The sequence below is a fragment of the Tachysurus vachellii genome, chromosome 11, assembly GCF_030014155.1.
Source record: "Tachysurus vachellii isolate PV-2020 chromosome 11, HZAU_Pvac_v1, whole genome shotgun sequence".
In the NCBI taxonomy this organism is placed as follows: domain Eukaryota; kingdom Metazoa; phylum Chordata; class Actinopteri; order Siluriformes; family Bagridae; genus Tachysurus; species Tachysurus vachellii.
The window spans coordinates 27292463-27309962 of NC_083470.1; the positions used below are offsets into that span (position 1 = coordinate 27292463).

A 17500-nucleotide genomic window follows, 5' to 3' on the forward strand; every position below is an offset into this window, starting at 1 on the left:
TTTCTGTCCACTTGCCTCCAAAAGTAACACTAACCCTTATGTCCACTCGCCTCCAAAAAGCACCGGCCTTTGCGAATACTTGCACCGTCAAAGCCAACATCAAAGTTTGTCTCGACGAACTTTACAAATCTAGTTATTATTGAAGTGATTCAGAGTTTAATGTTCCTGCACCTTACTAACATTATATTTATGTTATTATACTTTAGTAACTTTAGTAAAAAGGACATTTAAATGTTAGAGCTGGTCACAGTAAACTGTTGTGATGTCTCATCCTGTACTGGTGTTGTTGGTGTCCAGTTAAATGCTCTGTAAAAGGTTTTTGCCCCACCCCGGGGGCATGTCGTGCTCTGTAGCCGTGTCCTGTTAACAGCACACACGGTTCAGCGCTGTGTGTCTATTCCATTCTCCATGTGAGAATAAACAGTTGGAGATATTAAGTGGAAGAGGGCAGAGTGTGTGTGATTTGGTGGTCATGTAACTGCTGTGTTTTACTGACTCTGAGCTGCTGATTGTCTGAACAATGCTCCTCATCTCCAAAAGTAAGACTCAGTGATACCGTGATACCATTTCATCTCCCACTCAGACATGTCACACTAGAGAGAGGCAAAGCATGATATGCTCTTTTTTAGACAGTTCAGAAGTGTGCGTGTATGTGTGTATCAGTGGTGTGTGTATGTGTGTGTATCAGTGGTGTGTGTGTGTGTGTATGTGTGTATTAGTGGTGTGTGTATGTGTGTGTATCAGGGGTGTGTGTGTGTGTATGTGTGTATCAGTGGTGTGTGTGTCTGTGTATGTGTGTATCAGTGGTGTGTGTGGGTATGAATGGTGTATCAGTAGTGTGTGTGTATGTGTATGTGTGTATGCATGTGTATCAGTGGTGTATCGGTGTGTGTGTGTATGTGTGTATCAGTGCTGTGTGTGTGTATGAATGGTGTATCAGTAGTGTGTGTGTATGCGTATGTGTGTATGCATGTGTATCAGTGGTGTATCGGTGTGTGTGTGTACATGAGTGTATCAGTGGTGTGTGTATCAGTGGTATGTGTGTGTGTATCAGTGGTGTGTATGCATGTGTATCAGTGGTGAATAAGTGGTGTGTGTGTTTGTACGTGTTCGTATCAGTGGTGTGTGTGTGTGTATCAGTGGTGTGTGTGTGTGTGTGTGTGTGTGTGTGTGTGTGTATAGGTGCTTCACATAAACCATTGTTGATATGGTGATGTTTTCTGTAAGGAGATGTTTGTGTAACACGGAAGGAGTCTCCAATGTCAGTGCTTTGTTACAGTCAAAGCTGTAACCTGAGGATGAAGACGTTCTGTGTCATTAACACAAACACACATACACACACACACACACACACAAACACACACACACAAACACACACACACACACTCACAGAGTTTCTGGAAAGCAGGAAGCAGTAGGAGGTTACACTTCTCATCAAACTGAGTGCTGTTCATCTGAAAGCTTCTCTCCTTGCTCTGCACCCTGACATGGTCATACTAATACAAAATACAACAAATATGCAGGAGTCCTCTGGAGTAATCAGATTAATCTATCTAATCTAATAATGCATTTAATCTGATATTAGAGAGAGGAAGAGAGTTTAATTTAATGCTCACTTTTAACACTGAGCAGTGGGAAATGACTGTCTGTGTGTGTGTGTGTGTGTGTGTGTGTGTGTGTGTGTGTGTGTGTGCTGATGTTCTGGCACGTCAGAATCTGTATGACTGAGCCATCATCCTCACATGTGTGTACATGGGAGTGTGTGAGCAGTGGAATCATCTGTCTCTGTGTAGACATGACCTTATATGGGGCTCTTCTAAATCACACACTGATAGACACACTGTATCTGTGTGTGTATGTGTGTGTATCAGTGGTGTGTGTGTATGTGAGTGTATGAGTGGAGTGTGTGTATGAGTGTATCAGAGGTGTGTGTGTGTGTATATGTGATGTGTGTGTGTATGAGTTGTGTGTGTGTATCAGTGGTGTGTGTATGTATTTGTGTGTGTGTATCAGGGGTGTGTGTGTGTATGTGTATGTATTTGTGCGTGTGTGTGTGTGTGTGTATCAGGGGTGTGGTGTTTCCTGTCAGTGAAGGTTTAAGTCTGGAGACAGGAAGCTGGTCATTTCTCTGTGGCTTTAACTTCCTCTGTGATGAAGTAACTCTAGTGACCTGTTTACTGTGGAGTCACAATGAGTTTATTATTTACACTGAGTTGTGTTGATGTTGTTTATTTACAGTACAGTGTGTTGTGTTGATGTTGTTTATTTACACTGGGTTGTGATGATGTTTATTTACAGTACAGTGTGTTGTGTTGATGTTTATTTATGGTCCAGTGTGTTGTTCTGTTGTTGTTTATTTACACTGGGTTGTGATGATGTTGTTTATTTATGGTACAGTGTGTTGTGTTGTTGTTTATTTACACAGGGTTGTGATGATGTTTATTTACAGTACAGTGTGTTGTGTTGTTGTTTATTTACACAGGGTGTGATTATGTTTATTTACAGTACAGTGTGTTGTGTTGATGTTGTTTATTTACACTGGGTTGTGTTGATGTTGTTTATTTATGGTACAGTGTGTTGTGTTGATGTTGTTTATTTATGGTCCAGTGTGTCGTGTTGTGTTATTGTTTATTTACATTGTGGTGTTGTTTACTTACAGCACATTGAGTTGTGTTGTTGTCTAATCACACTATAGTATATTGTGTTGTTGTTTATTTAAGGTACATTGTGTTGTTGTTTATTTTCAGTACAGTGTGTTGTGTTGTTGTTTATTAACGTTACAGTGTGTTGTGTTGATGTTTATTTACAGTACAGTGTGTTGTGTTGATGTTTATTTATGGTTTTGTGTTGTTGTTTATTTACGGTAGTGTATTGTGTTGTTGTTTATTTGTAGTACAGTGGGTTGTGTTGTTGTTGTTTATTTGCGGTACAGTGTGTTGTTGTTGTTTATTTGCAGTACAGTGGGTTGTGTTGTTGTTTATTTGCGGTACAGTGTGTTGTTGTTGTTGTTGTTTATTTACAGTACAGTGGGTTGTGTTGTTGTTTATTTGCAGTACAGTGTATTGTTGTTGTTGTTTATTTGCAGTACAGTGTGTTGTTGTTGTTTATTTGTAGTACAGTGGGTTGTGTTGTTGTTGTTTATTTGTAGTACAGTGGGTTGTGTTGTTGTTGTTTATTTGCAGTACAGTGTGTTGTTGTTGTTTATTTGCAGTACAGTGGGTTGTGTTGTTGTTTATTTGCAGTACAGTGTGTTGTGTTGTTATTTATTTATGGTACAGTGTGTTGTGTTGTTGTTCATTTACAGTACAGTGGGTTGTGTTGTTGTTGTTTATTTGCGGTACAGTGTGTTGTTGTTGTTTATTTACAGTACAGTGGGTTTTGTTGTTGTTTATTTGCGGTACAGTGTGTTGTTGTTTATTTGCAGTACAGTGGGTTGTGTTGTTTATTTGCGGTACAGTGTGTTGTTGTTGTTTATTTGCAGTACAGTGGGTTGTGTTGTTGTTGTTTATTTGCAGTACAGTGTGTTGAGTTGTTATTTATTCATGGTACAGTGTGTTGTGTTGTTATTTATTTACGGTACAGTGGGTTGTGTTGTTGTTTATTTGCGATACAGTGTGTTGTTGTTTATTTACAATACAGTGGGTTGTGTTGTTGTTGTTTATTTGCGGTACAGTGTGTTGAGTTGTTGCTTATTTACAGTACAGTGGGTTGTGTTGTTGTTGTTTATTTGCGGTACAGTGTGTTGTTGTTGTTTATTTGCAGTACAGTGGATTGTGTTGTCGTTGTTTATTTGCAGTACAGTGTGTTGAGTTGGTATTTATTTGCAGTACAGTGTGTTGGGTTGTTTATTTTCAGTACATTGTGTTGTGTTGTTATTTATTTACGGTACAGTGGATTGTTTTGTTGTTATTTATTTGCAGTACAGTGTGTTGTGTTGTTATTTATTTACGGTACAGTGGATTGTTTTGATGTTATTTATTTGCAGTACAGTGTGTGGAGTTGTTATTTATTTACGGTACAGTGGATTGTGTTGTTGTTGTTTATTTGCAGTACAGTGGATTGTGTTGTTGTTTATTTACGGTACAGTGTGTGGAGTTGTTATTTATTTACGGTACAGTGTGTTGTGTTGTTGTTGTGTCCAGGTGGCGATGGTGGAGGTGCAGTTGGAGCGTGATTACAAGTACCCGCCCCTGCTCCTGATTGCGTTCAGCGCCTGCACCACGGTGTTGGTTGCAGTCCATCTCTTTGCCCTGATGATCAGTACCTGCATCCTGCCCAACATTGAGGCCGTGAGTAACGTTCACAACCTGAACTCGGTGAAGGAGTCTCCTCACGAGCGCATGCACCATCACGTGGAGCTCGCCTGGGCCTTCTCCACCGTCATCGGCACCTTCCTGTTCCTGATCGAGGTTCTGCTGCTCTGCTGGGTCAAATTCCTCCCGCAGAAAATTTCGCTGAAAGATGTCGCTGAGGCCTCTAACTCCACCGGGATCAGTGCCGGAGAGGCCGCCGCCTACGCCTCCACCTTCATCATCATCCCCTGTGGCATCGTCTTCATCATCTTCGCTGTCCATTTTTATCGCTCGCTTGTCAGCCACAAAACCGACCGTCAGTTTCAGGAACTTGAGGAGCTCTCCAACCTCACCAGGCTTCAGAATCAGCTCGACAATCGAGTGGAGGCTCCAAACATCCAGAACGCTCCTGCACACTTCCCCTGAACCCTCGCCATGGCAACGGGATCCTAAATCAACACAGCGTCAGTTCACGTTAGCGTCTTTATAAAAGATGCCAAGTTTTTATAGACACTCTTTATACTAAAAGAACTGACTCATTTTCTTCGTCTTTTATTTTGTGAAATTGTGCTGTTATTGTTTTGTTTTCAGAAGTGGGCGGGGCTTTAAACAGTAGGAGCTAAACTGAGGCTACAATTTTACGTCTTCAACATGATTTATAGTCACAGCATCACAGCAACTGTTGTAAAGGATGATGGATAACTAGCCTGAGCTATAGATGCTAGCTAGCGTCTAACTTTACTGCTGAAAGTTAATGATACTCTTAACGAGTCACTAACTGCTAACGAGCTCGTTAACAATGTGCTGAAAAAGAAGTAGATCAGCGATTAAACACCAAACCTCCAGTTCACATCTGCTCTGTTTTCACTGAAGACATCCAGAGATTCATCCAAGTTCATGCTAATTCATCTGTGTTCAAAACAATAAATGTTTGTAAAAAACATATATATAAAAAAAGATTGATTAGTGAACCAATAAAATTTAAAAGATAATGCTAATTAGCTAAGCAAAACTTTTATGTTGGTGAACTATTTACAAATTTTAGAAATAAATTAGAATTTATGCTAATGCGCTAATCAAAGTAACCACCTGTACCAGTTTATATAATACTTGTATCTCGGTCTGTTTGTGGTGTTTAATGATCTCTGATCTAAATCTGATCTAATTGTAACTGCAGGATGTAAAATGTGGATTACTTTCATTAAAATTAGGGATTTAATAAATAAACCGTCCTATACAACACACACTAATATAGGCGGGGCTATTAAAGTGGGCGGAGCTAATGTTGGAAGAAAACGGGGTAAAAATATTCTGAAATGTTTGTAATTATTTTAAAATATTTCATTTTAAATGATGAAAGCAGACAGTGTTACTGAGTGTGCTGTTAGCGTTAGCATGTACGTTAACGGTGTGTGTGGTGTGTGTGGTGTTAATGTTAGCGCAGTAACATACTCTAGCGGGGGATGAAATTTAATTTCAGGGCCAGAAAAGTCCAAGCAATTTCCTTCTTTTTCACTTAATAGTGTGTTTATTATTATTTTTATACATTTTTACCCCCATTTTCTCCCCAAATAGTGATATTGTTATTATAATGTAACCATGTGTCAGTGTTTTACAAGTTTGACACTTTACGATTACGTCACTTTAAAAATATTTGAATAAATGAAAAAATAATTTCAGATAAAACAAACAATCAGAGTTTAATATTCTTCATGACCTTCTGATTAAAGCTCAACTGCTTTTCAGGAAGCCCTAAGTTAGTGTCCTCGTGTGAGTACCCTCATGTGAGTGTCCTTGTGTGAGTGCCCTCATGTGAGTGTCCTCATGTGAGTGCCCTTGTGTGAGTGTCCTCGTGTGAGTGCCTTCGTGTGAGTGTCCTTGTGTGAGTGCCCTCATGTGAGTGTCCTCGTGTGAGTGTCCTCATGTGAGTGCCCTCGTGTTGGTGTCTTCATGTGAGTGCCTTCGTGTGAGTGTCCTCATGTGAGTGTCCTTCTGTGAGTGTCCTCATGTGAGTGTCCTTGTGTGAGTGTCCTCATGTGAGTGTCCTTGTGTGAGTGTCCTCATGTGAGTGTCCTTGTGTGAGTGTCCTCATGTGAGTGTCCTTGTGTGAGTGTCCTCATGTGAGTGTCCTTGTGTGAGTGTCCTCATGTGAGTGTCCTCATGTGAGTGCCCTCGTGTTGGTGTCTTCATGTGAGTGCCTTCGTGTGAGTGTCCTCATGTGAGTGTCCTTCTGTGAGTGTCCTCATGTGAGTGTCCTTGTGTGAGTGTCCTCATGTGAGTGTCCTCATGTGAGTGTCCTTGTGTGAGTGTCCTCATGTGAGTGTCCTTGTGTGAGTGTCCTCATGTGAGTGTCCTTGTGTGAGTGTCCTCATGTGAGTGTCCTTGTGTGAGTGTCCCCATGTGAGTGTCCTCATGTGAGTGTCCTTGTGTGAGTGTCCTCATGTGACTGTCCTTGTGTGAGTGTCCTCATGTGAGTGTCCTTGTGTGAGTGTCCTCATGTGAGTGTCCTCATGTGAGTGTCCTTGTGTGAGTGTCCCCATGTGAGTGTCCTCATGTGAGTGTCCTTGTGTGAGTGCCTCATGTGAGTGTCCTCATGTGAGCCCTTTCACACACACATTGAGTCGGTGTTGAACTCGTCTCAGCCGCTGATCCTCTCCAGACGAAGTGTTTCTGTTTTTGAGCCAGACTCCTGCTGTAGTGTTTGAGGTGTTTACTTCTCTCCTGATCTCCAGCTTTAAGCCTCTGTTCAGTATTTCAGTATTTTACACAGTGTGACTTTCTACTGATGTTTTATTTCATCTTTTTAAACCCAAAATGTTCATTTAAAATTATTCAGATTTAAACTTTGAAACTCAAACGGTTCTAAAGACGGGACAAAAAAGTTCTTTTAAATGTTTCTGTATCACAATATTGTGTTTAATGTGTGTATATTTCATCAGATGTTTGTTACAATAATCACCAAATTCTCTGTAGTGAATAAATCAGAACTCCAAACTCTTGGACTGCTTTAAGATTTTTTTTTAGATTTTTCTAAATGTTGGAAAACTTTTATTACAAGTTACATGTCTGTAGAAATAATAAGAAAAACAAACAAAATAAAATAAAATAAAAATCACGAGACAAAATTGTGTATTTCATGTATTGTCCACTAGAGGTCCCTGATGTCATATCCGCTGAACGTTTCTTCTGAAATATGTTTTATTAATAACTGATCTGAGGTGAAGTAAATTTCTTCTAAACTAATATTTTATGTAAAATAAAATAAAACAAATGTTTCTTAATACTGCATGTTAAACAAATCCTCATTTAAACTAGACATCAGCGTTTTTACATTTATGAATTATTTACTGCTTATAGGAGACGCAAACTATTATTATTATTATCATTATTATTAAGTGTGACATTTTCCTGCAAACTCATTAATTTTATTTGACTCTGCCTTTTTTATTTAAACTGTACAGGATTATTACAGATACTGTAACTAAACCAGTATGTGTGTAATTACACTGAATTGTTTATATACTTTATTATTTATTAAAATAAAAAGTCATTTAGAATGAAAACTGTAAGGATTTTCTCATCTGTCGCCTGGACAGGGTAACCATTCTTTCATCTGCTCTTGGCGCAGGATAACCTTAAATTCAGCCTCTCTGGCCTCTGCTCGGTTGCTGGTTCCCGGCGAGTACTCGGGGAAGTCTCAATGAACACACTAGTCAAAGTCTTTCAGAGAGAAGTTCCGAAGTTTATTAAGTAAAACAGGAATATATAGTCGTACAAGAAGAAGGATGGCGTAATGTGTGTGTGCAGAGCTTAATGCTAGTGTCCACAAAAGCAGCCTTGGCCGTTATCTCAATGTAGGAACTTCCCAGCCAAAGTATCATGTTTCTTATAACTGCTTTCGGTGTTGCAAGTGCAATACCTGCAAAGCAGGGGGTCCCACTATGGTGGGGAGGGGGTTAAACTAAGGTCAAGGCACCTGTGTGTATGTGTAAGGTAGAGAAGGAATGTTTATGTGTGGGTGTGCAGAAGAGTGTGTGTGTGAGAGAGAAAGAACAATGTGCTCCATCCAAAAAGTCTGCAACATTATCAGAAAAGATTGTTTTATACAATTATTCTCACAATTCCCCTCTTTTATCCATGATAAACTTATAATGGATAAACAACTCATATATGATTATCTATCTTTCTCTGGAAGCCGGGCTAAACGAGTAATCACTATTAGTATGTTGCATGGCCTGGGCCAGACCCTCAGTCACTTCTCAGATACTAAATACATACATTATCTATTTACCTTGCATAGGAATAGGATAATACTCTGATACTCTGGGGATGTGTTGATACCCAGAGATCATACAATGTAACATTGATTGAAGACATTGAAGAATACAAGGGCCACAAAGGAACAATAAAAGCAAAATAACCAGTACAGGAACAATCATAGACAAATATGGAGTCCACTGACGAAACAAAATATACCACAATCCCCACCCAGTGCGATCGCCTTTCTCATCTTCTTTAATGGCCTCAGTCGTCTTACGCATTTTCTCAACTGCCTGTCCTATCTATCCATGGGCATCATCATGATCGGGTATAAATGTGCAACAGCTGTCACCTATAACAGTGCAGACACCTCCTTTTTCTGCAAGGAGCATGTCTAAGGCCATGCAGTTTTGTATGGCAGTCAGACGAAGAGCAGTGAGCTTTGAACGAACTCCCTCCATAGCCTGGAGTGTTTCATTAGTGAAAGTAGCTAAAAAATAGTGAGTGACCTCGATCTGATTCCATAACTGGGTGACACCATATTGGGGAAAGATGGCATCCCAGAACTTAGCAACTTTAGTTTTTAATTGATGTTCACGGGGTGGGAAGGGTGGATCATTAGTAGATCTTTTGTGACGAACATTATGGGTGCAATTACCTTTGACTATAGATAAGTGTGAAGCAAATTACGTGACTGCACATGTTCCGGCCCAATCAAGAGTTAGGTTAGTATATACATGTTTTCCACACACCCAATACCAATCTAGAGGCAGGCCCAAAGAGGCGTTGCCCGGATGTAATATCGAACAAGTCAGATTTGCAGGGCAGGTGCAATTATCAGTGTATTCATAGAAGGTATGATTACTATGCTAGGCGGATTTCTTCCCAGAAAATAAGAACCGTTTCTAGTAAAACAAAAAGGAAATTGAAGCTTGGCAGGATGATAGCTCTGCATAGTAGTTCTAGACTGATACAGGGAAATACTATTCCATTCTTTAAGAAAGAATTTTAAACGCCAGCGAGAGTCATACTGGTCACTGGTTGTGTGTCCTGTACTCAACTAGATATGGTCGTTCAGTTCTCTCCAGCCTTTTCCGTCACCTCCTGCAGCTTTAATGATGTCCAAAGAGCCGGCACAGAAGGGTCCGTGGGGTCACTGCTGAGCGTCGTGGAGTGATGGTGGGAGAAGCCGAGAGATTGAAAGCAACTTCTAGAAAACTCATGGAAGGGTTAAAAGGCTGTATCTCTGTAACATAAAGAAAATGGTGTTACACAGAGAATACTTTTATGCATTCACAGCGGACTCGACCCCTGGAGGACATCTCTTCACCCTGGTAGCATGGATCCACTGTGGAAAAAGATCAGTTAGTACACCCGTGCGTGTAGTCGCGACTATTTCCGCTGGCCCATCATATTTACTTTCGCCCAATGGTTTATGTTTCATTCATTCATCTTCTACCGCTTATCCGAACTACCTCGAGTCACGGGGAGCCTGTGCCTATCTCAGGAGTCATCGGGCATCAAGGCAGGATACACCCTGGACGGAGTGGCAACCCATCGCAGGGCACATACACACACACATTCACTCATGCAATCACACACTACGGACAATTTTCCAGAGATGCCAATCAACCTACCATGCATGTCTTTGGACCGGGGGAGGAAACCGGAGTACCCGGAGGAAACCCCAGAGGGGAGAACATGCAAACTCCACACACACAAGGTGGAGGCGGGAATCGAACCCCGACCCTGGAGGTGTGAGGTGAACGTGCTAACCACTAAGCCACCGTGCCCCCCGGTTTAGGTTTTAATGATTTAATTAGTACCATATCTCCCACTTGAAAGAGACGGGTCAGTGCCTTGGAAATGACAGGTATAGCTGCTGAAATTTGTTCATAGTGTTTTGATAAAGTGTCAATCAGGGCAGCTGAATACTCAGCGATATGCACATCAAGATTAGTTGTACCTATAGCTGGCTTACCCTTCTTCCAGGTGTGGGAAACGGACGACCAAAAATAATTCCGTGTGGTGACAAATGGATGTCTTTTTGTGGTGTCATTCTCATTTCTGCTAGAACAGCGGGTAACAAATCAACCCAGGTTTTGCTACCCGTCGCCTGCATAGCTTTTGTCAACTTATCCTTAATTGTTCGATTAGTTCTTTCCACTATACCTGAGGATTGGGGATGATAAGGAATATGAAAGCACCATGACAGAGACAGGTACTTACACAGATCTTGTGTTATTTTGGAAGTAAATGGCGTTCCTTTGTCTGAGTCAATAGCGTGTGGGACACCATACCTCGGCAGGATTTCTTTGGCCAGAATACGTGTAACAACCTTAGAATTTTCTCGCTGACAGGGGAAAGCCTCTACCCACCTTGAGAACTTATCTACCATCACCAGGAGATATTTGAAAGGCCCCTGTGGTGGCATGTGTGTAAAATCAATTTGCCATTCAGAAAATGGTGCAGTTGGTATTGGAAGATTTTCATGGTATGATTATTTTGAGCACAAGTTAGGCATCTAGATAAGATTGAGTCTATTGTACCTTTTAAATTAGCTACACAAAAGAGTTTATTCATATCTTCCCATACCCCTCTTCGGGCGCGATGTGTAACACCGTGAAACTCGTGCACGAGAAAGGGAAGGCAGTGAGACGGGAGACAAAGACGGCCATTGGAGGTGTACCAGAGGCCATCAGAGGCGATGTACGAATTCTGGGTTTGCCAGTAGGTGGAGTCATTAGGTGTAGCATAAGATTGTAAAGACAGGAGATCTAAGTTGGGAATGAGAGTGGAGGAGAGGAAGGAGGTGTTAATAGGAGTAGAGGGTGACGGAAAGGGCACTTGAGCTTGTGCCGCTTGTTTAGCTACCCGGTCTGCCAGAGAGTTGCCTCTCGCCTCAATAGTATCATCACGTGTGTGTGCTTTAGTTTTGACTATAGCTAAGGAACGAGGGAGATGGCAGGCAGTGATGAGGTCCTGCACCAGTGAAGAGTGGGAAATAAGTTTCCCCTCGGCGGAGCGGAAACCACGCGTTTGCCAAATTCGTCCGAAATCATGGGCAACGCCAAAAGCATAATGTGAATCAGTGTAATTGTTACATCCTTACCCTCAGAGAGAATACATGCACGAGTTAGAGTTCAAAAAGTTCAGCTGCCTGTGCAGACATAAAAGGTAAAGAGTAAGCTTCAACAACAACATCAGGCAGAGCACACAGAGAATATCCACACAGAAAGTGACCATCATGTGGCTTTGAACAAGAGCCATCAACAAATAGCAAATCGCCTGTATTTAATGGAGTGGATTCTAAATCAGGGCGAATGCTAGTAGAGTGAATGACTTCATCACAGCAATCATGCGGAGTGTCGTGCAGTGACATCCTGAGTTCTAAATAGACGTGCAAGAGCGTGACCTAACGTATCTAATGAGGAGGTGGCTTTAATTTCTAGATTACTGGTTGAACATAAGATAGTTTCATAACCTGACCTCCTCTGTGCCGTCATATGTTGAGTCTGTAAGTTCTGAAGGACCTGTTTTACCTGATGTGGTGAATGTAAGATCAGGGGATGAGACAGGACAATTTTCTCAGCATCTTGTACCATCACAGCACAGGCGGCCACAGCCCGGAGACACGCTGGTAAGCCCTGGGCAACAGTATCAAGCGTTTTAGACAGGAATGCACATGGTCTCATGCCCCCCCCATGCTCCTGGGCCAAGACAGCAGAGGCAATGCCCTAATGCTCGCAGGCATAGAGAGGGAACTCCTTCGCATAGTTCGGGAGCCCCAGAGCAGGAGTGGAGCCGTCTGCAGAGCCTCATACGCTTCGAGCATTTCAGGAGTCCATGTTAGCAGATGTTGCATTGGGTCCTTGTGGGAGATTGCGGACCGGAGGCATTTGTCATAGTAAGAACAGTCAGGTATCCATTGACGGCAGTAGTTTATCAGTCCCAGGAAATCAGGCCGTGTATTGAGGTTTACCTGTATATGGTCTTGAGAGAGTTTTTTTCTGCCTTGTGAGAGTTCAAACCCCAGATACTTCATCGTAGGCAGACAGAACTGCAACTTGGGTTTTGAAACCTTGAAGCCTTTTGAAGCTAGATGGCGAAGGAGGCAGAGGGAGGCTTGTTCACAGAGTTTTTCAGAGGCTGCGGAGACTAGGAGGTCATCTGCATACTGCAAGACAACCAGTGGGGAGAACAAGATCACATAATCCATCCCTTACAACGGCAGAAAACACTGCTGGAGAATCAATATACCCTTGTGGTAGGTGTGTCCACGTATACTGCCGCCCCCTGTGTGTGAAGGCAAAGAGAGGCTGCGTCTGCTCTTTGACAGGAACACTGAAAAAAGCAGAATATAAGTCAATAACAGAAAAAAAAGTATGTTCACATGGAATTGAGGTGAGAATTGAGGCCACATCTGGCACAACAGGTGCCACAGGGATGATGATGTCATTTATTTTCCTCAAATCTTGTGTGAAGCGCCAGGAACCATCCGGTTTTGGGACCGGATTGACAGGAGTGTTGTATGAAATTACACATGGTTTGACTACTCCCTGTTGTAGAAGAGATTGTAAAACTCCATCCACGCCCTGCAATTTAGCTTCAGACAAAGGGTGCTTCGTAGGGTGTTCACTGCACGAGACCCACGTCATTCTTATGATCAGCCCACAATGAGGGCGGTAGAGTGTCTAGTAATGCAAAAGATGGGGATGGTGATTTCTGTGTGGTAGAGAGAAAACAGTCGTTAAACGTCATATCAGATAAATGTGACAGTGGAGCAGACTCAGGAACAGAAACACCAAGTTTAGAGCCAGAGAAGCTAATAGAAACGTGTAGCCTGCTCATGAGATCCCTCCCCAAAAGATTAAAAGGGCATTCTGACATATAAACAAATTGGTGATGTAGAAAAATGTTAGGATCAGAAGGACATGTGACGAGGAGGGCTGGAGTAAAAGGCGTTTCTTTTGTGACCCCTTCTATTCCCACAGAGCTAACGGATCCCCCTGAGAGAGGACCCTCATATTGCTTCCCCATTACTGATTATTGTAGCTCCTGTATCAAAGAGGAAAGAATATACTGTACTGTGCCACTTACACATAACTCAAGAAAAGGCATTTCATTTACCTGATGTGATTCATATGTACAATGTAGCATGGTCGCACTCTGTGGGCATCTCTATGCGTGGTAGGGATTTGCCTGGGGTGGTTGGGGAGGCAGTGCTGGAAGGGGACCTACGGGAACATCTCCCATCTCTCTAAGTCTTTTCCTTCAATCATTAATCCAATGCCCATTCCTACCACATTAAAAACAGGTGCCGGGGCTTCGGGAGTATGAATTACTTCCTCCTCTTCCCCGGCCTCTCCCTTCAGCCATACATTTCCTTCAGCCACAGCGAGGCATACTACTTTCTAAAATACCATCGCCTTCCATGGTGTGCACTCTCTCCCCTAGAGTTTTAACTGTCATATTACTACAATCTGTGAGCTGATATTCAAGAACCTTCTGCACCTCAAATGTACAATTATTCATGAAGGTTGTGAGGAACAAAGGATTAGCGGCATTTTCATCCAACTCCATTCCCCCCAACAGCGTCCATGTCTCTTTAAACCGTGTTAGAAATTTGGAAGTCGGCTCATTCTTCTCCTGTTTACAATTAGTTACTTGAGACAAATCACGATTAGCCTGCTGTCTTTGCAACAAATATTTAGTCAACTGCTCTTTTAAGGCCGGTAGGGCATCCGGAGTGGCCCAGTACAAATGGTGTGTAGTCTTTTTTGTGGCTCCCTTCTTCTTTCCTGCCCCGTCACGCTCCGTTTCTGATTTAGTTTCTGTTTTTATTTCATCACTACTAGGGTCCAAACAAGGTACTCTGGCAATGAGATCAGTTTCATCATAATTATCTCCAAGAGTCGCATGCAATATAAATCTGTAATCAGCCCCGGTCAATTGATTATGACGGGTGGCTCTTAGTAACATGTCTACATAGTGAAGTGGTTTTGAAGGGGATGGGAGCATTTTAATGATGTCCTTTAAATCCCCTATTGACGGTGGATTGATAATCGGTCCCTTTTCGGACGTTGACCAGACGCATGCCGCATTAAGAGCGGAACCAACAGTGGCATTAAAGAATGGGGGGTTGTTATCTGACCCAGAACCAGAAACAGCATCGCCATTATTATCTGTGTCTGTGTCTGTCTCATCATTTCATGGCGTACCTTGCAGCTTAGTGCGAGCGTCAGTATCTGGCTTAATATCGAGTGAGTTTTTAGTTATTACAGCGGCGCAGCCTGCTACCGGGGCCGATGAAGTAACAGAAGGATCAACGCTGCTTAAACTAGGATATAGAGTTGCAACAGTTGCCAACGGCCCCTTATCATTATACGGTGGCAGTTGGATGTGTGAAGCAAATGGCGATTTCGGTTTAATTTGGGGATCAAACTTCGGCAAAGATTTTAATTCCACTTTCAAGTTTGGAATAGAGTGATATTTATCCCAGATTGGTTTCATTTCTAGCCATTTCTTATAACCGTCCGTCATGCACTGATAATCCCAATCAGAGTCACCAAAGCCATCATATATTTGAATGTAAGCAGATGCCAAATATTCAGGTTTAAAAGTACCACCGTGAGGATATGTCAAAAACTGAGGTTGTGATTCGGTCCATCCTGCTAAATTATCTAGCCGGGGGTAGTATAACAACCTAGACCACAACGGTTCATCCAGTCACGAGGAGTTTCCTCGTGGTCTGGCTTAGGATATTTCGTTCCTGAATTACCCATGTCCAACTACAGGTACAACCAATATTATTACACACAAACAACACAATCAACACAACACAATCAACACAACACAATTAACACACCACAATCAACACAACACAATTGGAGACCTGCGACCGAGACAGAGAGGGCGATCAAATAAATTTATAGCCTCTAACCATAGAGACGTTTTCTGCGCACGCTATTTCACTGGTTCAATAACCAGTGACGAATTCCCTTACACATCGTGCATACATCCGACAATATCAATTTGGCTATACATGGATATGGATATCAGCACAGTGTCTACACTTTGAACGGTATGACTAGATACCAATCAGCACTTGCCCGAACACTGACATCCCCAAATATAGATACCAGTATACGAGGTAAGTGCCTACACTTTAACTGGTATGACAAGATACCAAATCAGCACTTACCCGAATACTGGTATCCCGGACGAGCCCCCAAAACTGTAAGGATTTTCTCATCTGTCGCCTGGACAGGGTAACCATTCTTTCATCTGCTCTTGGCGCAGGATAACCTTAAATTCAGCCTCTCTGGCCTCTGCTCGGTTTCTGGTTCCCGGCGAGTACTCGGGGAAGTCTCAATGAACACACTAGTCAAAGTCTTTCAGAGAGAAGTTCCGAAGTTTATTAAGTAAAACAGGAATATATAGTCGTACAAGAAGAAGGATGGCGTAATGTGTGTGTGCAGAGCTTAATGCTAGTGTCCACAAAAGCAGCCTTGGCCGTTATCTCAATGTAGGAACTTCCCAGCCAAAGTATCATGTTTCTTATAACTGCTTTCGGTGTTGCAAGTGCAATACCTGCAAAGCAGGGGGTCCCACTATGGTGGGGAGGGGGTTAAACTAAGGTCAAGGCACCTGTGTGTATGTGTAAGGTAGAGAAGGAATGTTTATGTGTGGGTGTGCGGGAGAGTGTGTGTGTGAGAGAGAAAGAACAATGTGCTCCATCTAAAAAGTCTGCAACATTATCAGAAAAGATTGTTTTATACAATTATTCTCACAAAAATAAACAGAGTTGTGCTCAGTTTCAGGACAGAAATGAAAATTCTTTATTTTTTTTTATCAAGTTTAAGTTCAGTTTATTTATATAGCACATTTAAACAGCCAAACGACTGACCAAAGTGCTGTACAATAAAAGAGTGTTAGTAAAAATACACAGGAAACAAAAATAAATCATACTAAGACAAGAGATAATGAAAGCAAATAGAATTAAACAATATAATAATAATACACAATAAAACACTAAAACAAAGAATAAGAAGAACAAATGTAGGATTAAACCAAATTAAAATGAAATGGAAAAACTATAGATATGCCAAAGAAAACATCCGTTTTTAAAAGGGACTTAAAAATGGACAGAGAGGTGATAATCTTAACTCTGTGGGCAAATCATTCTAAAGCTGAGGCCCAATCACTGAAAAAGCTCGATCTCCTCTACGCTTAAGTCTTGTAAAGGGAACAGTGAGAAGGTTCTGGTCGCCTGATCTTAGGCTTCTGGAAGGAGAGTAAAGATGTAATAATTCAGATAAATAAATAGGAGCTTGATTATGCAAGGACTTAAAAACAAATAAAAGTATTTTAAACTGAATTCTGTATTCAATAAGCAACCAGTGAAGAGTCCTCAGAAGAAGACTTACAGTAGTCTAGCTACAGTAGTCTAGACGAGAGGTGATTAGAGCATGTACTGCCATCTCTAAGGTTTTGTCAGTTAAAAAGTGCTTAATTTTGGATAAAATGCGTAGCTGATAAAAACTCGATCCAATGACAGTGGAAACTTGTTGATCAGGTTTTAAGGATTTTTTTTGAGGTTTTTGATCCTTGAGGAAGACCACAAGACAGCAGAGCAGTGGAGGAGGAAAAGTCACCCAGTTTAACTACATACTTTCTGTTTGATAGGTATGACTGAGAGCATTTTAGATATGTGCCTGACAGTCCCACCCATGACTCAAAAGGTAAGAGAGATATAAGGCGGAATTTTTTTAAGATAGACGGATGGAGTTAGGGGAGAGGCGTAACAGTAGCCACTTTTAAATCATGCGGGACACAGCCAGTTAAAAGACATTTGTTAAAAAAGGACGCTAAACCTGACCCGACCGAGTCAGTAATCATTTTTAGAAATCTTAGATGAATGAAGTCGGGACTTGTAGGTGGTTTCA

The 17500-nt window shown here is 41.7% G+C and overlaps 1 protein-coding gene across 1 annotated transcript in view; it reads left to right on the forward strand.

Annotated features, from left to right (window-relative positions):
• Positions 1–7286, forward strand: part of orai1a (ORAI calcium release-activated calcium modulator 1a) — an 8922-nt gene extending 1636 nt beyond the window's left edge. Inside the window, exon 2 of the mRNA XM_060881922.1 lies at positions 4143–7286. Within this exon, the coding sequence (XP_060737905.1) occupies positions 4143–4718 (576 nt within the window). The 3' untranslated portion in view covers positions 4719–7286. The remainder of the gene's footprint in view (positions 1–4142) is intronic.
• The last annotated feature ends 10214 nt before the right edge of the window (positions 7287–17500 follow it).